The sequence below is a fragment of the Balaenoptera borealis genome (genome assembly GCF_965194805.1).
Source record: "Balaenoptera borealis genome assembly, chromosome: 5".
NCBI lineage: Eukaryota > Metazoa > Chordata > Mammalia > Artiodactyla > Balaenopteridae > Balaenoptera > Balaenoptera borealis.
Genome location: NC_138862.1, coordinates 72,431,149 through 72,454,568, shown reverse-complemented (window position 1 = coordinate 72,454,568; position 23,420 = coordinate 72,431,149). Strand labels below are relative to the sequence as shown.

General features: G+C 36.6%; 2 protein-coding genes across 5 annotated transcripts in view; both read right to left on the bottom strand.

The window, feature by feature from the left end:
* Positions 1-4,101, bottom strand: part of PAK2 (p21 (RAC1) activated kinase 2) — an 86,516-nt gene extending 82,415 nt beyond the window's left edge. The window contains exon 1 of one of the 4 annotated variants that reach the window (XM_082393287.1): positions 3,794-4,101. The gene's annotated coding sequence lies outside the window, so the exon portion shown is untranslated. Of the gene's footprint in view, positions 1-3,178; positions 3,271-3,564; positions 3,721-3,793 lie in introns of those variants that run through there. The other 3 variants (XM_082393288.1, XM_082393290.1, XM_082393289.1) reach the window with 3 other exon arrangements.
* A 3,829-nt stretch (positions 4,102-7,930) lies between these two features.
* Positions 7,931-23,420, bottom strand: part of PIGX (phosphatidylinositol glycan anchor biosynthesis class X) — a gene marked incomplete at its 5' end in the record, with an annotated part of 37,130 nt that continues 21,640 nt past the window's right edge. The window contains 3 exons of the mRNA XM_082393602.1: positions 7,931-9,425; positions 12,075-12,175; positions 14,352-14,565. Of these exons, the coding sequence (XP_082249728.1) occupies positions 9,282-9,425; positions 12,075-12,175; positions 14,352-14,565 (459 nt within the window). The 3' untranslated portion in view covers positions 7,931-9,281. The remainder of the gene's footprint in view (positions 9,426-12,074; positions 12,176-14,351; positions 14,566-23,420) is intronic.

Here is a 23,420-nt window from a genome sequence, read left to right as displayed (position 1 = left end):
AAAAATCTGGAAGTATTAAGATTCAAATACAAGTTATTAAAGTACCAGAAGAAAATACAGAAGACTGTTTTTTGATAAAGATAAAATGTAAAAGATCGTCTTAAACAGAAGGCAAAGTATTAATATCTACTATGTGTAAAGAGCTTCTACAATTCAATTAGTATAGTCTTTTAGGAAGGCAATTTGCCATCTATCAAAACTTAAAATGCACACTTAAGAATCCTTTTAATGGAAATACTTGTATACATGTGCATGTGCACAAAGGTATAAAGAAGTTCATTAAAACTCCAGTTTTAGTTGCCCAAAAGTGGAAATAACAAATAACCATGAATAACTAAGTAAAGTACAACCATACAATGGAATATCTCATGATTATTAAAAATATGAGGTTTAACTACAAGTACTGAGATGGAAACGAATTTATAATGATTAGATTTTTTAATTAAAAAAAAAATCAAGGTAAAACTACATACACACTGTGCTTATTTCTAATTGCATAAAGAAAACAAAATTGTTTACAGTGGGCACCTGTAAGGAATGGGACTAAAAAGTAAGGAAAGTAATTTTCACTTTCAACTCTAAATAATTGACTTGAACCTTTTGTAATAAGCATGTAGTGACTACCTTTGGAATTTAATTTAAAAATAAGGAAAAAAGGCACTATTCTCATCTGTTATGATGGTTATCTCTGGGGGCTAAGTGATTTTTGTATAGTAATTTTTGTCCCATTCCTTAATAGTCTTCACTACTTCCTAAATTTTCTATGAGAAGTATGCCTATTTTAAAATCTGAGAAACATGTATTCAAAAAACCTGTATTTTATTTCAGTGATGAAACTATTTTTTTTTCCTGAAAAGTAATTTTTAACAGTTATGGTCTCAGAAACTTGGCCCTGAGATTCCAATCACTTTCAGAAAGCAGTCTTAAATCTAAGTTTGGAAGTATAACATTTTCTGTAGAAGCAATTAAATATAAAACCTATTTCAGAATGGAATATTAACTATTAATATTATTAATATTAATATTAATAATAACTAACATTTATTAATCACTTAAACACTGCATTTGCTAAGTACTTTTCCCTGCATTATCTCATTTGCTCTAAATAGCCCTATGAAATGTGTATTATATTATTATTAATCCTCATTTTACAGATGAAAAAAACAAGCTGAAAAGAATATGTATCTTGCCCAGGGTCAAGTGGAAGAGCTAGCATTGAAATCCAGGTCTCCAGCTCCTCACCACTTGTGATACATGGAATGACAAGTACTACTGTACCTCAAAGATAAGAGGCTAGACCTCTGAAATCCGGCATGAATGTTCAGACTGACTACTCTTATTCAGGTTAGTGATCGTAAAATGAAGAAGTAGTGAAACTCAATTCTGGTCACAGAAGAAAATAATTAGTATTTCTTCAAGGCAACGGGGGCTATTTTTTTCCATCTCTCTCTGCTTCTACCAAGGTACAAAAAGGATACCAGGGACAACTCAGATTCGCAAGTAACTTAACACCCTCCCTGATTAGTCTGGAATTACCCCCTCTAACTAACTGGAAGGGCTTTTGAAAACAAATTGATCAGAACCCAAAAGCTTTAAAGACTTGAAGAAGGTGCAGTTTCACACTTTAATCATAAGTAGAAAATTCAGAAAGCCAAAAGAAATATTATACTCAAATATTAGAATAATCAATATTGACAGATTAAACATAGGAAGAATTTAACAATACCTACCTATTTATTTCATCCCTAGCTTTTTGAACAAGGTCTCTCTCTTCTAAAAAGAATAACTGAAAGTTTATCTTTAGCTACCTGAACAAGTTCTAAGTTTTCTCTTTAAAAAAGTACAATTGAAAAGATACACCACTGTTAACCACGTCTACTTGGAAATCGCCCTTTCATAAAGATCAGAGAATCATAGGAACCCCTTATTCATTTGTTTAGTAGATAGACTCCAACCACAAACGTACTTTATGAATTCGGGTTTTCAAGGCTAGTATTTAATGTCACAAAGTCCAAAAGAATAACTCTCTCTTTGAATAACTGTAAACCAGAATCAAGGTCCTGAGAGAAGCAGAATACCCAGAACTCTTCCTCAGTAAAAGCGTCTGTTTGTAGAAAGAACTGGCAGAGAAGCTGACATCAACAGACCTAGTTTCACACTCCAACATTTCTAGACCTTAACCCCTTAGGCCAAGAAGATCTCTCATTGAATTAAGGACAACTGACACTACCAAAATGACAGAATTGAAGTGAAAACACAGAATTCACTGAATTTAGGTCAACCTCTTTCACCAAAACATGAAAGTGAGTTTAAGACCTACATATATTACGGGTCAGAAACATTTTAAGGTTCATTTTTCATAATGCAAATCAGTGTTTCTGGTTAATTAATTACTAGAAAGATTTAAAAGCTAAGGATGAAAAGAGTTAACAAATCAACACCCTTAATAGGAGAACATGAACAAAGCTTTTTCATTTATATATATATATTTTTCATACATATATACAAAATATATATAAGTGATTATGAGTGTGTTTTACAAATGCCACAGAGCTCCTGTCAAAGTTGACAAGTTCTAACCTGCTTTAAAAATTACTGTTCACTGCCTCATCCCAATCTAACTTTATTTAATGTTACTGTTTTGAATAAACCTACAAAAACAAAACCCCCAGAGCAAATTCTTCTACATTTCAATATCCTGCCTACTTACAAGAGCGGAAGAGTCAAACAGAGCAGGGGAAAAAACGTGACGTGCACAACCTTGATCCAAAACACTGCTCGTCGTAGTCTAATTTTAGGCCTAACCATTTTGATTGTCTTTTTACAGAGGTTTAAAAAGAAAACAAAAAACTATAGATCACTTGTAAAATAAAACAGATAATTATACCAGTGGGAGTTAGCATTATTTATCAAGGAGGAGAGAAATCACGCTCGCACTGCCCAGAGAATTCCCATTAAAGATAAGATACAAGGACTGGTAGTACAACTCCACAACGACTGACAATGGCAATTACTTTCCACTCTTCAGTTCTTGGATGACTCTATCTTTAAAGAATTAGTCAAAAGGTTGAGTCCACTGAGGAATATTCGGCAACATGTTGTGTATGTTGTTTGAAAGAAAGCCAAACATGGTGAAAGCCAACCTTCACCTAAGTTACCTAAAGAAGCAAATATTCACCTCCTGGCTGAAGATCAAACAGGAATCACGAGAAGATCCGAAAGTTCTGTTCTTAAGCGGAGGCCCTCAAACCCTCGGAAAACTATTCGTTTCTACTAACGCGGAATATGGAAGAGAGCACAGATTGCAGTTTAGAAAACAGTAAAGGGACCCTAGACAATATGCCTAAGCAAAGAAACTGGGATGACCAGAGAGACAGCAAGGAGGGGCTAGGATTCTGTAACAGACGAAAAAATCGAGGAACAAAACCCGCAACGTTTTGCACAACACAAAAGTAAATGGAGAAAAGGAGGTTGGAAACGCGATGGAAGGGAGATCAACAGGGCAGAGACCGTGGCGCGACAGGGTTCAGGGTAGGGCCGGGTCCAGGAAGAGTTAGACCTCACCAGCCCAGCAAGCTTCCCATTTCAGGCTACAGTCGGGGAAGAAAACAGCCGGAGGGCGCAGACAATGAGCCACCGCCCCAAGAGTTGCGGCTCCAGGCACGCAGGTGGCGGCTTCCCGGCCCCGCGCGGGGCAGATTAGCTGCCCCGGGCCGCTCGCGCCGGCCAGGCCGCGGAGAAGGAAGAAGGAAGAAGAGCGACGGCCCGCGTCCCGGCCTGTCTGCACACTTACCCCAAGCGAGGAAAGGTCCCCGCCCCAGCGAGGAGCCTCCGGCCGAGCTCCCGGCGAGCTCAGGAGCCGCCCCGAGCAAGCGCGCGACACGGGGCGGGGAGGGGAGGGAAAGGGAAGCTGGGCGGGAAGAGGAACCGCGCTGGAACGTAGCTGCTGTTATTGCTAGGCCGGGCGGCAGCCGAACCCCGCGGGCGCCGGGAAGGGAGGGTAGGGAGCCTTCGGCAATGGCGACGGCCCAGGCCAGAGGGGAAGCGGAACAACCGCCGCCGCTGCGCGTGGCCACAACCCTGGGGGAGGGCTACGGCGCGGAGCGGGGAGGGGTGGGGCCGAAGCAGAGAGCTCCACGGGGCGGAGACGGGCACCGCCTCCCAGTGGGCGGGCTCACGCGGGGCCTGCTGGGAGTTGTAGTTTGGAGGTGTGTACCACTTATCTCCGCCACCCCCCAGCCCCGTACCCCGCAACCCCCCGCCTTTTTTGGGTATTCTTTATATTGAGAGACACCGCCACTTCCTCATGTAATTCAGCATTGCCTCCAGTCAGGTCTGTGGCCAACCAAAGATGCTGAAAGACGATTCCTTTTATATGAACCTGCTCTAGGATACGCGTTCCTGGGAATTCATCCACTATCCATTTTGCTTTTTACCTACAGCTCTTAATATACTTTGGTGCTAAATTAAGCCCCACCTCCTTGCAAATTAAGGCCTCATTTTTATCCATGGAGGAGTTCATTAATGTATTCACTGATTCTACAAATATTTCAGTGTCTAATATGTACCAGACACTGCTGGATATATCAGGGATACAAGGGTGAATACAAGTCACTTTGTCTTTGTGGAACTTACAAATATGACAACATAATAATTAAAATAGTGATATCTGGTATGAGGGAAAAACTAGGATGATTACTTTGGATAAGGTGGCCAGGGAAGGCATCTTTAATGAGGTGACATTTAAGCTGAGAACAGAAAGAGTTAGCCATGAGAAGCTCCCAGGAGCATTACAGACAGAAGGAAGAAGAAAAGAACTTACTAAGGTCAGTTAAGAAGGCCTGTGTAACTGCAGTTTAGTGCAAGAAGAGTAGCATAGTGGGAAAAAACGCTAGAGAAGACAAGATTCAGGTCAGGAAGGATCTTAAATGACATGGTAAGGAGGTTGGACTTGATTCCAAGAAGTTTAAGAGTTGTAAGGAAGTGATGTTACCTGGTTTACACTTTAAGATCACTAGAGGGCTTCCCTGGTGGCACAGTGGTTAAGAATCTGCCTGCCAATGCAAGGGACACAGGTTTGAGCCCTGGCCGGGGAAGATCCCACATGCCACGGAGCAACTAAGCTCGTGCTCCACAACTGCTGAGCCTGAGCTCTAGAGCCCGCAAGCCACAACTACTGAGCCCACGTGCCACAGCTACTGAAGCCTGCAAGCCTAGAGCCTGTGCTCCGCAACAAGAGGAGCCACGACAATGAGAAGCCCACGCACTGCAACGAAGAGTAGCCCCTGCTCACCGCAACTAGAGAAAGCCCGCGCACAGCAACAAAGACCCAACACAGCCAAAAATAAATAAATAAAGTTATTAAAAAAAAAATCACTAGATTGCTACATGGAGAATGGAGTATTGAGATGCAAGAATAGAAGGGAATGAACTAGGAAGGCATTAATCATGACTGATGCTAAAGCAATAGCCATGGAAGTGCAGATAGGTAGTAGCCAGACTGTTCTTACTGATAGATGTAGAGTGAAAAACTCAACTGATACGGAGAGTACGAGAGAAGGGATTCAAGGAGCAATGTGGCATGCTATTAGGTAACTTGAAAAACAGTCCCATTATTAAACACAAAAAATGTTGGATAAAATAGAACATCCTTTCAAAGGCATAACTAAGCTTTCAAGGAAGAAAGAGGAATACATCTGATAGTCTTCCAAACTCCACATTCAACCCAGAGGGGGGAGCAAGAAACCAGAGTAGTAACCAGGTCAGTGAAGCCTATTGTGTTGTGTTGTGTTGAAAGAACCTACTTATCTCAGAAAAATCTATGGTTTTACTGGCTGCACATAAGACAAGAGACCAAAGACAAGGCCTTGGGCCTGTAGAAGGTGTTGGGATTATAATCCTGCACAAGGCTGGAAAACTCAAAGGGCTGTACCCTCTAAGAATACACTGGAAAAAAAAAAATTCCCTGGACCAACCCAGGGCGATATGCAGATACTGGTAAGTTTTAGCCTGGACTTTGGCATCGAGGGGAAAAAAACTTTCCCTTTAGAATTCATAACCACAAACTTTCCCTCACATGGGTTTGAAAGTTCAAATTTATAGTACCTACACTGCCCAGGAAACTTAGTCAAGAAAATGTCCCAGGCTGGTAATGCTTGGAGGCCTGGAAGAAACAAACACAAATCTTCACTGCACAGGTTCACTCTCAACACAGGACTGAAAGGATTTCCACAGACAAACAGGCTATCAAAAGTTAAACATGAGCACCCAAAATATAATACATCTGAGAAAATAAGCCAGAAGTGAATCACCAGAAACCATAAACAGAATAATGAAGCCCATGAACTTTAGATATTGGAATTATTGATTACAGAATATAAAATAAGTTTATTAAAATGATTAAGCAAAGTAAGACAGGATACTATTTTTAAACAAGAAACAAGATACTATTTTTAAAAAATGACCAAGAAGCTTTGAGAAGGAGCCAAGTAGAACTTCTAGAAATAAAGAATATAATAATTGAAACCAAAGCCAATGTTTCGGTTAAATAGATTACACACAGTTGAAGAGAGAATTAATAAACTGGAAGACAGATCAAAAGAAATTACTGACAGCAGCCCAAAGACAGAGGAAATATGAAAGAAAGACTGAGAGACATGGGGATAGATTATGAAGGTATACCATTTGCCTAATGAGAAATTCAGGAGAGTAAAAAGAGAAAACAAAAGAGGCAGTATATGATGAGATAATGGCTAAGAATTTTCCAGAATGGATTAAAGACAAGAACCTTCAGATTCAGGAAGCAAAGTGAATTCCAAACAAGATAAGTAAAGGAAATCTTCTCAAACACATCAAAGTGAAACTGCAGAATACCAAAGATAAAGAAACCAGAAAAAAAAGACACCGCTACAAAGAAACAACTATTAAATTTAGCATAGATTTCTCGACTGCAACAATGTGTGCCATCTGACAATGGAAAAATATTTTCAAACTACCAAGAGAAAATAACTAAACTAAGAAGTATATATCTTGCTAAATTATCAGTAATAAGAGTGAGGGTGAAATAAAGATATCATCAAGCAAAAACAGAGATGTTACCAACCACAGAGACCTACTAAAGGAACATCTTAAAAAGATATACTTCAGGAGGAAGGTAATCCCAGAAGTAAGGTCTGAGGTGCAAGAAATCAGATAGGCAGTTAAACCTACCATCCTATCACTGACCAGGACAATTCTCTATATTATTTCATTCTCTCACAGCCTACTAAACCCTATATTCAACTACCTGCCGGTAGTATATTTTGTAAGTTTGATGGATAATACAGGTAGGTGTTAGTCACCTCACCCTAAGTTCTTTATCTCCATATCATATCAATTAGTATCAATCATCAAAATATAGGTGAGTAGCATGAGATGAATAGACTATGTGACTAGAGTAATCCTTAAACTCATTATATTCTGAAATCATTAGAGCAGAAATATATCAATATTTTCTCAGTTCCCAAGTCACGTATGTACTATCCTCCATGAGATCTAGCTAAATAATCTAAGTTCCTAGTAGAGTGGCTGAGAAACACACACACACACACACACACACACACACACACCAATCTCTACCCCACCACCACCCTTAGTTGAGTCTCTGTTATTTTTTCATCCAAAGAACATTACATGATACTTTAAGAAAAATAAACCATAAAAGTGGAACAAATACTGGAACACAATGACCAGCAGAACAATACCCATTTTCTTGGCTATAAACAAAAAAGACCATACACAGAATTACAAAACTGATTTAAAAAATAAAGTGCTTATTCATTTCTTAAGTATCCAAAGAAGATAATACAAAGAGTTCAAAACCAGAAATGCTGTTATATTAAAAGTGATGTCATCTGCAAGTATTTATCAGGCAAGAAAAGTCATATCAAAGTATCTTCACTCACATTCACATTTTTATTACATTTCTGAATACCTGTATAAATGAGAAAATGGCTGAATCATGTTCCAAGCCACAATCTCAAATATTAACTTGAAAACATTTAAATACTGAGGAACTTGGCTTCGATGTGCAAAAGAAAATACACACACACACACACACACTTAAGAGGTTAAATAGTACCGTGTTCCCTCACCTGACTAACCATATTCCAAAATGTTGTTGATGTTACTGAATCTTTACTGACATATAATTCTATTTCAAGCCACTATATTAATCCCACTGTGAAAAAAAGACATGGAATTCTGTCTTATAAGAAAATACTAAACAGCTATGAAACAAGACTGGGTTGAAATTTTCATCATTTTAAAGATCTCTAATATTTCTGCTTTATGGCATTGGGTTGCCTTTCTCAATACATAAGTTCTCAAACACATCTTAAAAAAGAACTGTTATTAGTAGGTCAAACTATACGTGCCAAATTATGAAAGATTTATTCCATAAAAACACCAGAGTGTTTTAGGAAATTAACCAGTGATAGCATATATAAAGTACATCATATCCCATTATGCCACAGAAAACAAACAATGCCAACATACCCCAGTTTTTTGGCTTCTGTTTTGGAACATGCTTGCCCTTTTATTTTTTAATTAGCTTACGGCATTTACTTTATTTTCTAATTTTTACAAAGAAAAACAGTAAATCAAGACCTTTTGTTTTTTTAAAAAATTGCCCGAAGATTCAACAAAGTTTTGTAACTGTACAACTTAATAAAATATACTCTTTAATCTTAATTTCATCAAGACCTTTGCCAATTCATATATTCAAAAGCAGTATTATAAAATAGAAAAGGAGAATGGAAATGCTTTGAGGAAAAATCAATTTCGATATTAATAATTTCTTAGCTGTCCTACTTTAATGATTTTCTTTGAAACACTGGATAAATTAATATTCTCATAAAATTAACATTTAAATAAACTCTGATTCATCCAAATTAATCTTATAACAATTTTCTCAATTTTTAGCGATAATTTGTCTCTAATACATAAAGTACTCATTTATAACACAAATGAAGATAAAGTCACTTCTCACAAGATAAATATTAATTTAACAGAATTAAGTTTCCTCTATTGGCACTTGATGCTTGAGGATTATGAGAGGTCTACACAACAGAGCACTGAATTTTGAAATTAGCTGAGAATCATCCAGAATTTCCTCTAGTAAACATAATATTAGCCATAAATGAAGACGAAAGACAAAAGTAATGACATAATTCTAGAACACTTCTAGTCACAAATGAATAGGTCTTATTTAGGTTTATGGAAAGCATTTAACTACATAAAACTCACAGGGAAAAATGGCCATATTTGAAAACAGCCACAAGGATTAAAGTAGAACACAAGACGGTAATAAACAGAGTCACAGAACACACTAAAGAGGTATGTATGGTCAGCCCCACTGGAACCTGTAGATTCGCATTCTTATATACCTAGGGAGAGAGATGGATAGAGAAGTTAAAGACATTTAAGATCAATGTCCTAAGGTGAAACCACTACTTCTTTGATTTTTAATTTTAACTTTTTCTTTTTTCTTTTAAATATCTTTCAACCATTGCTATACTACATATAACATTATTATTTGAATGATTCTTTTAAATTCAACATTTCAGTTAATGTAACAGAATCAGACTCAATTCCCACAATAATTCTTAAATTCTCATTAGCTTTGACTTTTTCTGCTTTTTACATAGAGTTGAGTATATTGTTTAAAAATACTGGCTATATCCTAATGTCACCTCTGTAATCAATATAAACATTTACTTCCTCTTACTATGTTTCATATTAGAATACAGAATTATCTAGAAGTTGAAGCCCTAAAGGAAAAACATTAAAACAACAATAAAACTAAAGGATCCATTCATTCCTGTTTTGCTGTTTCTCTCCTCAAACAGCTTTTAAAAGTTTGTTAGGACTTCCCTGGTGGCTCAGTGATTAAGAATCCGCCTGCCAATGCAGGGGACACGGGTTCTATCCCTGGTCCAGGAAGATCCCACATGCCGCGGAGCAACTAAGCCCGTGTGCCACAACTACCGAGCCTGCGCTCTAGAGCCCGCACGCCACAACTACTGAAGTCCACGCACTCTAGGGCCCACGTGCTGCAACTACTGAAGCCTGCACGCCTAGAGCCTTGCTCTGCAACAAGAGAAGACACCACAATGAGAAGCCTGTGCACCGCAATGAAGAGTAGTCCCCGCTCGCCGCAACTAGAGAAAGACCACGTGCAGCAACGAAGACCCAATGCAGCCAAAAATTTTTTTTAAAGTTTGTTATTCACAAATTACACAATTGAATGTGTCCTTTACTGTTTTTAAAACATCCAAGTAGTTGCAATACTGACTAGCAATACAAAAGTTCTCCTATGTTCAACTTGGTTTCTGTTTTCTATTTGGTTTTGAAGATAAAGGGGTTCAATCAGAAACTTTGGGAAATTTCATGGTTTAAAAATAGGTTTTGAAAAACATTAAAATTTAGGTAACTTGGGAATTCTTTTATTTTTGGTTTCTTTTTATAAATGGCATGCATTACACTTTCACATTCAAAAAAGAAGTTACCAACACAATCTGTAACAAAGTACCATCTAAAATTATCTTTCAAATAATGGCATTTTAAAACAAGCCTTAGTACAGATCACCATCTTAGTAATGGTCACCTATTTTTCTGGTATATATAAACAAGAAATGTAACAAAGAAAAAAATCAACGTACTTAATTACGACCTCCTATTTCAAGTTACATGGTCTTAAAGAGAACTGAATTTAAAATGTTTTAATAGAGTGATTATTTATTGTGTAGCAATGCACACCACAAATTTTTTAAACCAATACATCATAAATAGTATAAATATTAATCATACTCTTCATTCACATAAGAAAATCAAATGTAATTCTCCAGATGTATTTTAGAGTTTGAAAAAAAATTCAGGTACTCTATGGCAATAGAAATCTCAAAAGCAAATTTATGTTGCATAAGATATTAGCACAATCATACATCTTTCCAACTGTCTGTTCAAAGAAGGTTCTCCAATACAAAATAATAGGCTTTGCAGTAGGTCTTCACTGTCAGTAGTGGTTTTCTGAGTTAGCTGGTAGACATACTTCTAAGCAACTACGAGGAAAACACTTCAAATCTAAATATCCACACATATGAACAAATCTGCTTTATGTTTATCTGATTGACAGTTACGTTGTCTGCTAGTTTAAATTTTTAAATTTTTTTTACTTTTGTTGCAAACTCATTTGACTGCTTGTAAAAATAAATTGTAAAAATAATGACACAGATTGTGCCATTCAACCAAAGAAAACAGGTCTTAAAGAGAATTAGGAACAAAGAGAAATTCAGATACTACAAGCATCAGTTAAAAGGCAGCTCTTAAAAGAGTAACAAAAGAACAGAAAAAAAGAGGGAAAGAAAAGAGATATGTTGTACAAAGACTTACCAGTCTGAAGAGAGGAAAGTAGACTATGTTAGCTCAAGAGGGTAAGTAGAAAACTACAGACTCCTTAGACAAAGCCAGTGTTAATGAAGTACTAATACTTACCTAATTTAATAACTGAAAACAAGTTGGGAGGTTAAAACGCTAAAAATGGCCTGAAACAGCCTAGATTTAGATTTATAATAACAATACAACTGTCTAGAAACTTAACCACAGTAGAAATGATACAACTTTAGAGTTTTACTTTCCTTTTTTCACTTTTTCTGTGTAATATAATGAAGTCAACTAATTCATTTTGTTGCTCAGAAATTAATAAAAAGTTCTAAATAAAGTGAAGTTTTATTGATTAAAATCAGATGGACACACCACTGTTTTTCTTTACCATTCCACACTTTTAAAAAGCACATCAGCTATACTTAAGCTCTGGATCAATGAGGCACTGGGACTAACTCTAAATCCCCACCCCCCCAAATTAAATGATTCTATGACTGTTGCCATTAGTAACAAAGAAACAACATTAAAAACAAACAAAAAAACAGCTTTCTATGATAGAATATAAAATGCTAATCCCTTAAACGTGGCAGAAACATTATAGAAAGAGTTTTATATGAGGCCGCATGACCTAAAAACATAAAATATTAACTTACTGATTTATATTTCATATTGTTCCATTGGCAGTTATCCTTACTGTTCAAAGCACAAGGAGCTGTCACTTCTGACTGAGCCCAGCATTTCAAAATTGGAAACTCTGAGAAAAAGTGGTAGAACACCATATCAGAAAACTGATCTGGACTAGAGGCTAGGCCAGTCTTTCATGTTGGGATATGAGTATTCAAATATTTTAATACACAATGTACATGATTTGGACCCAACTATCATGTGCTGTTTTATTTTAATAGCCTGTTCTAAATGGATGCCTAGGAAATCATAAAATTACAAAGACTGTATAGAAGTTGAGCATGACTTCTTTTTTTTTTAATTAATTAATTATTTATTTATTTATTTTTGGCTGTGTTGGGTCTTCGTTTCTGTGCGAGGGCTTTCTCTAGTTGTGGCAAGCGGGGGCCACTCTTCATCGCAGTGCACGGGCCTCTCACTATCGCGGCCTCTCTTGTTGCGGAGCACAGGCTCCAGACGCGTAGGCTCAGTAATTGTGGCTCACGGGCCTAGTTGCTCCGCGGCATGTGGGATCTTCCCAAACCAGGGCTCGAACCCATGTCCCCTGCATTAGCAGGCAGATTCTCAACCACTGCGCCACCAGGGAAGCCCCGAGCATGACTTCTTAACAAATCCCACTACACCAGGGGCCATTTTTTTTTAACTTAAACTTTTTTTGAATTATAACATATCTCAGAAAAATGAACAGATCCTAAACCTACAACCGATAAATTTCCGTAGAAAAAATACACCCGTGTAAAGAACTCTCAGACCAAAAAAACGAACAATTCCAGAACCCCAGGTGCTCTCTTGGGAGGGGGCACTTTTCCAAAGTTTATTTAGGGTAAGTAAAAGGTACCATGAAAAGAAACAGAAAACTAGGTTGGATAAACAAAGCTAACACAGTTGAATACTTTTTAAGTTTTCTCATCATGAAATATATGATGACAGCAAATGTATGATTAAAAACTTTCTATCTGCCGATCTTTAGTAACAGTGCTACTGACTTCTGTTTGGAGACACAAAGAACCAAAATCTGAAAGGGGCTTCTTAAAGTCTTGATTGTAGGAAGACTGAAAATGATAGGAGCATAGTTTTTTAATTTACTCAAATCCACACATAGGGACTTCCCTGGTGGTGCAGCGGTTAAGAATCCACCTGCCAATGCAGGGGACACGGGTTCGAGCCCTGGCCCAGGAAGATCCCACATGCCGTGGAGCAACTAAGCCCGCGAGCCACAACTACTGAAGCCCTCGTGCCTACAGCCCGTGCTCTGCAACAAAGAGAAGCCACCGCAATGAGAAGCCCACGCGCCACAACGAAGAGTAGCACCCACTCGCCACAACTAGAGAAAGCCCGCATGCAGCAACAAAGACCCAACGCAGCGAAAAAAAAAAAATCCACACATAAAAGCAGAAAGAACAATCACACACAAACCCAATAACTCATAGACAACTTTTACAACAAAACTAGGTGACAAGGTATCCCCCCTAAACACCAGAGTACATGTGAGTGGACACAAAGCACTAACAGCTACAAATCCTGCAGTATCAGTATGAAGAAACAGAAAGCAGCAAAGGAGTAATAAGGATCAATGGCTGAAAAAAGAAACAACCAGACATTATATGCCCACTCATAAAAGAACACAGCACCACCTATAGTCTTGCCAAAAGAATCAAACCTGAATCTGATCACACCTCTCGAGCCAGCTGCCAATTTCCAAGTAATAAAGAAGTCAGATGAACTAATAAGTATAATCATCCAAACCCCAACAATGATAGGGTCTCAAATGACCCCGGTTCTTCAACAGATAAATTTTTTTTTAAAGGAGATAGAGGGGAAATCTGTAAATTAAGAGACAATGGAAATAACATTTTTTTTAAATGGCAAGACTAAGCTACAGTGTCTAAGAATGCTCACTTGAGTGATAAAAGTATAAAGAAACATAAGGAAGTGATTAAAAGTCAGGAGAGTGGGTTACTCTTACAGGAAAGGAGATTGGGACAGGACACGTGGGGCTCCTGCGAGGGCAGCTGGCAAAGTTCTGTTTCTTGACCTGGGTGGTAGTTACATGGGTATTTGCCTTCTAATAAGTCACTAAACTATATATTTGTGAAGTTTTCTATATCTGTGCTTTATTTTACAATCAAAAAGTTTAAAAGAAAGAAAAAAGAAACATGATTTTGTCATCACCATCCTTGACTTCAGACTTACCATCATACCTTTAATTTTATTTTCAACTCTCCAAAAAGACTTGCAATCCTTACCTTGGTCACAATACATCAATAAGTCTGGGTTATTGAGCACAATAAAGGTTTCTCCATCTTTACTATGTGGCCGATGATAGCGATAATGCACAGGCAAAAAAGCTTGAAAACAATCAATGCACTGTGAATCCTGTCTGGCATAAATGAGAACTTCAGACTCCTTGGACAAATAGTTGGGAGCCTCTATGTTAAAATTTTCTGAAACCATCACTGCCTGTCAAAAAGAAAACAAATATTAGTCCAGAAGAAATGAATGAGGAAGATTAAAAAAAAAATAAAACCAGAAGATTGTTATATAGATGAACAAAAATGTCAAAAAACCCCCCTTATAAACAATTTCCATTCCCCTTCCATCCTCAATTTTAAGTAGAAAACACAAGATGTGATGTGTGTTTAATAGACATTTACTAAAAGTAAACTGAGGAAACTATACTCTGGGGTGTGAAATTTCCCCATAATAAAAATTTCTATGTAATTTCCTTATCAAACTTTGTTTAGGTAACTACACAGGTACTAAGAAAAGAAATTTCATGAATAAATATAGCATTATTCAATAAGTATGAAAACTATGACAAAAACAGTTAACCCAGTATTGGGTTAAAATGATTGGTGTCATTCTGCTAATTTCCTGTTCTTCACAGAAGTAAGATGGTAGTGAGTAAGATAGAGCACTGCGGTCAGGAAGTCTAAGCAAAGGTCAGCACTCTTTCCATACTGGGCATAAAAAGTTAATGGAAAAAATGGTAAATGATTCTTTTAAAAAATAATATGGTAAAAAAACATTTTAAAGTAAGTATTCTACACCAAAAGTAAAACTGCATATGTGGCAGAAATTAGCCCTAACTTACAAATGTATCCATATACACATACATACATATTTATGTGTGAAACCACACATATATACATATGCGCACACATACACATGTATATCAACATTATATACATAATCTGTGTTCGTGTGTGTGTGTGTATGCATACACACATGCAAGTTTTCTCTAGATTCTTTATGGAAAGAGAAAAAACCAGCATTAGCTTCTACCCACCACAGCGAGCATTCTAATTCTTCTATTTGACAGTGATACCAAGTGCTATATTTTCACATGTTGTTTCTTCTCTGTTCATCACAGGAGTAACAGAACTTATTGGCAAAGGTCAAGGAATTATATAATCTTGAGTCATAAGGAACCTAGAGGTAATCAAGTTAAACCACTGTTCCATGAGGGTATTTATCAAGTATCCAGCCACTATTTTAATGCTTTCAATGACTGGTAGGGAGTTCATTATTTTGAGTCATCTCACTTTATGTACTGTTAAAATTATTCCTTTTTTATTAGTAGAAACTTGATGCTCTGACCCATAATAATTCACCAATTGTCGATACTTACAATATCTGCAATAAATATGTCCTCTGTTTTACTAAGGGTCCCTTATACATCAGAAGGCAACCACACTGCCTCCACTAAGTTTTCTCCTCCCCAGAGAAATATGCAGTTTTCTTGGTTTCTCATGACATGGTTTCTAAACCATTCATCTTATCAGTTGCCTTCCAAAATACTCAGAGAAAATAGTAGCGACACTACCTTCTTCAGCAAAAGTTGCATTAGCTTTTTTTTTGTTTCAGTTTCTAGGTGTAAAAATTGCATTAGCTTTTTAGCAGCCTCATTTCAGTGTGACACATATCTATATACTATCTCTCTATATATTATTTTTTTAAATTAATAGATTTCATTTTTTAGAGCAGTTTTAGTTTTACAGAAAAACTGAGCAGAAAATAACAGCATTCCCACATACTCTCCACAGCTCCCACACACACTCAGAGTTTTTTCTATTATTAACAACAGTTTGGTACATTTGTTACAACTGATGAACATTATTATTAACTAAAGTCCATAGTTTAAGTTAGGGTTCACTCTTTACATTGTATATTCTATGGATTTTTCACAAATGTAAAATGACACGTATCAGTCATTACAGTATCATACAGAATAGTTTCACTGACCCTGTGCTCTGCCTATTCATTCTTATATTTTTCATTTGAACTTTTTGCACAAAACTTTAAATAACTCCCATCCTATTTTTTCGAGTAATTGATGTTTTACTAATTAAATGCAGGGCTTTATATCTCTCTCTATTAAATTTATCTTTCTGGCTACAGTCCACTTTTTCTATGCTGTTGAGATTTAATTGAAATCCCAATCTGTCAACCAGCATTTATGTAACATTTATGAACTTGATAACTGTGTCTTCCGTATTTTTATCTAAGGATAAAAATGTTGACCAGGAGGATCACAAGAGCAAACCCCTAAGGAATTTTACTAGAGACCTCCTGCTAGAAATTTATTAATGAACTCTCTTTGGGTACAACTAGTTACAAATCAAAATAACACATAAGCCCAAATTTTCTATCTCGTCAACACAGATGACAGGATAATAAAGATAACCTTCTTTGAGTACTTAGGTATTTCACTAAGTGGTTTATATATGTTATCTCCTTTAATTTTCACAAGAACCCTATCAGGTAGGAACTCTTAGCCCCATTATATAAATGAGCAAACAAAGTATCAGGGTGGATAAACAATATACTGTAGCTAATAAGTAAAGGAGACAAGATTCAAAGCCAGGTCAAACTGACTCTCCTATTCAATTAGGTTAAGTAATATAAAATAGCCCATGTATCTAATTGAAAATTAAGTGTAGTAAGTAGGACTAACAAAGTATATTCCTGATTGTGCTATTTAGAATTTATGATGGTACTATGATCTTCAGCTTCTCTAATTATTGAGCTGTTTTGTTTATTTTTGTTTGTTTATTGCTTATTTGTCCATGGAAATAAAAATATGGTCACTTGCCAAAAATTGAGAATATTTTTAATATGAATTTAAGATGGGATATAATGAAAATGAGGCAAATTGCTACACATGGCATTCTGGTCTTCAGGTAGGGCCCTGTTGGTCAAAGGATTATTTGATGATGGTTCAAAAAATTTTATTCTGGGTATCTGAATCTCAAAAATCAGCCTTATAGGGGTTTTCTTTTGCAAGTAATGAAAATATCTGGAATTAGATAGTGGTGATGGTTGCACAACCTTATGAATATACTAAAAACTACTAAATTACACATTTCCAAACGGTGAATTTTATGTCATGTGAATTATGTCTCAAAATTTTAAATGGGGATAATTTCTTTTTAATGAACCTCAACAGAGACCCAAATCCATTTTAAACCAAGATCAAATAAGAACCAGCAGAAGCTAGTCCACAAACAACAGTCTGAGGTCCTGGAGCCGACGCAGGAGTTTAGGCTATGAATTTCTTGACACCTAGGTACAATAGGGAAGAGGGGGAAATGTACAAGTAGGTACACCAATTGACAGGTGATCAAAATCTCCAAAGAGAGTTACAGGTATGTGTATCACTTCAGATTCAAAGTAATAGAGAAATATTTTTGAAAATCATAACCTGACAATCAAAAGTGATCTAGACAATAGTTGGATGCTGGTAAATCTCCCAAACACGTGCCAAACCATCAGTGCAACCCCAAAAAGTCCAGTGACTCTACGCTGATCCACAAAAGTCAGAATTCATTGTTCCACTTTCACCATGATAAAACAATGGCAACAGAATGTTATCAAGAAATTGAAATTATAGGGGCTTCCCTGGTGGCGCAGTGGTTGAGAGTCTGTCTGCTAATGCAGGGGACACGGGATCGAGCCCTGGTCTGGGAAGGTCCCACATGCCGCGGAGCAACTAGGCCCGTGAGCCACAACTACTGAGCCTGCGCGTCTGGAGCCTGTGCTCCACTACAAGAGAGGCCACGACAGTGAGAGGCCTGTGCACCGTGATGAAGAGTGGCCCCCGCTTGCCGCAACTAGAGAAAGCCCTCGCACAGAAACGAAGACCCAACACAGCCATAAATAAATAAATAAATAGATAGATAGATAAATAAATAAATAAATGAATAAAATAAAATAAAAAAAGAAATTGAAATTATGTAACAAAAATTAATCCTAGAGCAACATGCACTGGTTAACAGACATGGACCTATACTTTTTCATGACAACACTCAACTACACGTGTCATAAACCACCAGAGCAAAGTTAAATGAATTAAGCTATAAAACTTTTGTACTATATCTGTAACATTCAACAGATCTTTCTCTCATAGGCTAGAGCTCTTTCAAAACAACCCAAAACACTCCCCAGTTAAGACACAGTAATTGGTATCTTTGAATAACTTGTATAATGTAAAGATGTAAAACTATAAAAATGAAATGTACAATACTTTTCTGACACAGGGATGTTAATTCTAACTACTTATTTTTTTTTATAATCAGTCTGGCTAAGGGTCTATCAATTTTATCCCTCTTAAAGAACAAGTTTTTGGTTTCACTGGCTTTCCCTACTGTGTTTCTGTTTTCTAGTTCATTCATTTCTGCTATGACCTTCACTATTTACATTCTTCTACTTTGGTTTCATGTGCTCTTCTTTTCATAGATTAAGGAGGCTTAGCTGAAAACACTGACTGAGACCTCTCTTCTTTCTAAAATAGGCATTTTAGTGCTACAAATTTCCCCCTAAACACAGCTTTAGCAGTACCCCATTAGTTCTGATATTTTGTGTTTTCATTTCCATTCTGTTCAAAATTCTTTATTTCCCTTTTGATTTCTCCTTTGACCATGGATTACTTAGAAGTATGCTAATTAGTTCCCAAATGTTTGAGGGTTTTCTAGAGATCTTTCTGTTCTTTATAATTTAATTCCTTTGTAGTCAGAGAATATTCTTTGGACATCTTGACTTCTTCTAAATTTATTGAGGCTTGTTTTATGGCCTAAAGTGATCTATCTTGGTAAATATTCCATGTACACCTAAAAAAGAACGTGTATTCTATTGTTGTCAGGTGGAGTGTTCCATGAATGCTAATTAGGTCAAGTTGGTTGATAGTTTTGTTCAAATCTTCCATATCCTTATCAACTTTCTGTCTACTTATTATGTCAATTATTGAGAGAAGGGTACCGAAGTCTCCAACTATAACTGTGGATTCGTCTATTTCACCTTACAGTTCTACCAGTTTTTCTTTGTGCATTTTGAATCTCTGTTATTAGTGGCATAAATGTTTAGGATTATTATTATTCCTTCTGATTAGTTGATCCCTTTATCAAAATGACCCTCCTTAGCACTGGTGATAGTCTTGGCTCTGAAATCCCTTTGCCTAATATTAATATAGCAGCTTTCTTTTGATCAGTGTGAGCATGTTCTATCTTTTGTTTTAAAATTTAAAGTTCATTTCTTGTATGCAACGTACAGTTGGGTCTTGCTTTCTTATCCAATCTGAAAATCTCTGCCTTTCAATGGAGATATTTAGACATTTACACTTAATATGATTATTGATATGGTTAAGTTCAATTCATCTTGTTCTCTATATCTTACGTCTATTTTTTGTTCCCTTTATCTTCTTTCTCTGCCTTCTTTCCGAGTGACTCAATGTTTTTTATAGTTCCATTTAATCCGCTTTGCTGGCATATTAACTACAACTTTTTATTTTGTTATTTTTACGGGTTACTTTAGGGTTTATAGTAAACATCTTTAATGTAGCAGAGTCTACCTTCAAGTGATATTAAACTACCTTACATTTAGTAAAACAACCTTACAAAAGTGTATTTCATTTTTCACTTCCCAACTTTTGTGATAGTGCTATCATACATTTTATTCTTAGACATGGTTAAGAATGGCTACACTACATTGTTATTATTTTTTGTCAATTATCTTGGAAAAATTTAAATAATAAGAGAAAAAAGTCATATTTACCCATGTAGTTATCATTTCAAGTGCTAGTCTTTCCTTGGTGTACATATAGATTTCATTTGGTATCATTTTCCTTCTGCCTGAAGGACCTCTTCTAACATTTCTTGTATTGGAGGTCTGATGGTAATGAATTCTTTCAGCCTGTACCTCTGAAAAAGTCTTTATTTCACCTTCACCTTGAAAGGTATTTTCACTGGCTACAGAATTCTAAATTCACAGGTTTTTTCTTTCAATAAAGATGATGCTACTCCATTTCCTTGTTTGCATTATTTTTGGCAAGAAATCTGCTGTTATTCTTATCTTTGGTCCTCTGTATTTTACATGTGTTTTTTTCATCTTGATGCTTTTAAGATTTTCTCATTATCATTGTTTTAAACAATTCGATTATCATGTACCTTGGTGTAGTTTCCTTCATATTTCTTGTACTTGAGCATCGTAGATATGTGGGTTTATAGTTTTCGTCAAATTTGAAAATTTCTTAGCCATTATTTCTTTTTTTCTGGCTGCGTTGGGTCTTAGTTGTGACACACCGGATCTTCACTGTGGCATGTAGGATCTTTTGTTATGGCACACAGGCTCTTCATTGCAGCACGCAGGCTTCTCTCTAGTTGCGGCGCATGGGTTCCAGAGTGCATGGGCTCTTTAGTTGTGGCATGTGGGCTCTAGAGAGCGTGGGCTCTATAGTTCGTGGCACACGGGCTCTCTAGTTGAGGCACGCAGGCTCACCAGTTATGGTGCACGGGCTTAGTTGTCCCGTGGCCTGTGGGATCTTAGTTCCCGAATCAGGGATTGAACCCGCATCCCCTGCATTGGAAGGAGGATTCTTAACCACTGGACCACCAGGGAAGTCCCTCAGTCATTATTTCTCCAAATATTTTTTCCATCTCCATCTCTTTCCTCTCTCCTTGTGGACTCCCATTACACCTCCCCCCCGCTTTATTGAGATATAATTGACATACAACATTGTGTACGTTTAAGGTGTACAACATGAAGATCTGATATATGTATATATTACAAAATGATTACCATAATAAGATTAGTTAACACATCCATCACCTCACATAATTACCTTTATGTGTGTGTGTGTGTGTGTGAGGTGAGTACTTTTAAAGTATACTCTCTTAGCAAGTTTCAAGTATACAATACAGTATCGTTAACTATAGTCACCATGCTGTACATTAGATTTTCACAACTTACTCATCTTATAACTGGAAGTTTGTACTCTTTGACTACCCATTTTTCCCACATTCTCACCCCTGGCAACCAACAATCTACTCTCTGTTTCTGAGTTCAGTTTTTCTTAGATTCCACATATAAGTGAGATCATACAATATTTGTCTTCCTCTGACTTATTTTACCTAGCATAATGCCCTCACAGTTCATGTGTCTTGTTGCAAATGGCAGGATTTTCTTTTTTATGGCTGAACAGCATTCCACTGTGTGTCTGTGTGTGTGTATACATATTTATGTGTATATACACATATATATACACACATACACACACATGTATATACACATTTATATATAGCTCTCATTTTCATATCTATCTCTCTCTCTGACATTTCTTTGTCTGTTCATCCACTGATGGACGCCTAGGTTGTTTCCATACCCTGGCTATAGTAAACAGTGCTGCAATGAGTGCAGGGGTGCAGACATCTCTTGGAAGCAGCCCAGTTTCACTTATGGTGGGGGCCACTTGAAGTTGTCCCATAACTCACTAATGCTCTACTCACTTTTTACATTTCTTTTTTTTTTTTTTTTTTGAAAATTTCAAAGCTCTTTTATTCATGTTAAAAATCTGCTGTGTGGAAAGACTGTAACAGTTTATATCCCCATATCACTAAGTGAGCAAGCCCTTTTGCCCACATTCATGACCATGGTGAGTAATGTAACAACTTGCTTAAGATTATGCTGACTTAATACAAAATGTGGGGTTTTGTTATTTTTGTTTGCATATTCTTAATGGGCTGTAAGGTTACATATATTTAATATACTTATTCTCTCTCTCTCTCTCTCTCTCTCTATATATATATATATACACACACACATATATGCTTACTTATATTTACTTTTATCATATTTTAAAAGAAGATTAAGATTTCTTCGTATCCATTTGCAGTAACTTTTTATACAGTAAGTATGCCTTTTGTCTTGCATAATTATTGCAAAACTTTTACCTCAATACATTTCTTTTTTTATCTCTTTTATATTTTTGGTAGTTTCTATTGCTATGATTTCAAGTTCATTAATCTTTTCTTCTGCATTGATCTGCCATTAATTTCATCCAGAATATTTTCCATCTCACACTTTGTAGTCTTAATCTTTAAAAGGTCAACTGTCCTTTCATATATCTTCCATTTCTCTACTTACCTTTTTAAACATATGGAATACAGTTACAATAACTATTTTCTTGGCCTGTCTGTTAATTCTAATATCTGGGTCAGTTCTGCATCAGTTTTGACTGATTCATTTATCTCATTACAGGTCATATTTTCCCACATCCTTGCATCCTTGCAAACTTTTTATTAGAGTCAAGACATTTTGATCTTTTTGGGTGCTAGATATTTCTGCATTCCTATAAATATTCTTGAGCTTTGTTTGGAATGCAGTAAATTTACTTGCAACAGTTTGATTTTTGGAAGGTCTTCGTTTTGAAATTTGTTAAGCAGGACTGAAGCAATGTGCAGTCTAGGGCTTAGTATTCCCCACTACTGAGTAAAAGTTCTTCTGTTTAATCTATCCAATGCCCAGTGAATTACGAGGATTTTCCTAGTCTGGTTGTTGGGAACAGGCACTACAACTGAGCCGGTGTGAGACACTGTTACCTCTAATTTTTTCATATGGTTCTTTTCCCAGCATCAAGCAGTTTCCTCACATGCATGCATTAATTAATACTCAACTACGTACTTGAGGGGAACCTCTATGGATCTCTGCAGTTTGTCTCTTTGCAGTTCTCTCCTCTCTGGTACACTGTCTAGTGAATTCTAGTGGCTTTGGTCTTTCCCAAATCTTACCTTTATCTCCTCAACTCAAGAAGTTCACCAGGCTCTGCTCGGGTTCACCCTCCCTGTACTACAGCCTGAAAACTCTCATGCAAAAAGCTAGGACAACTGAAGGGCTAACCTTATTTATTTCCCACCTCTAAGATTTCACTGCCTTCACTGCCTGATATTCAATTATTTTTTCCATTATTTCATATATTTTGTCTATTTCTTGGTTGTTTAAGTGGGAAAGTAAATCTGGTCCCTGTTCTCCAACTTGGCCAAGGC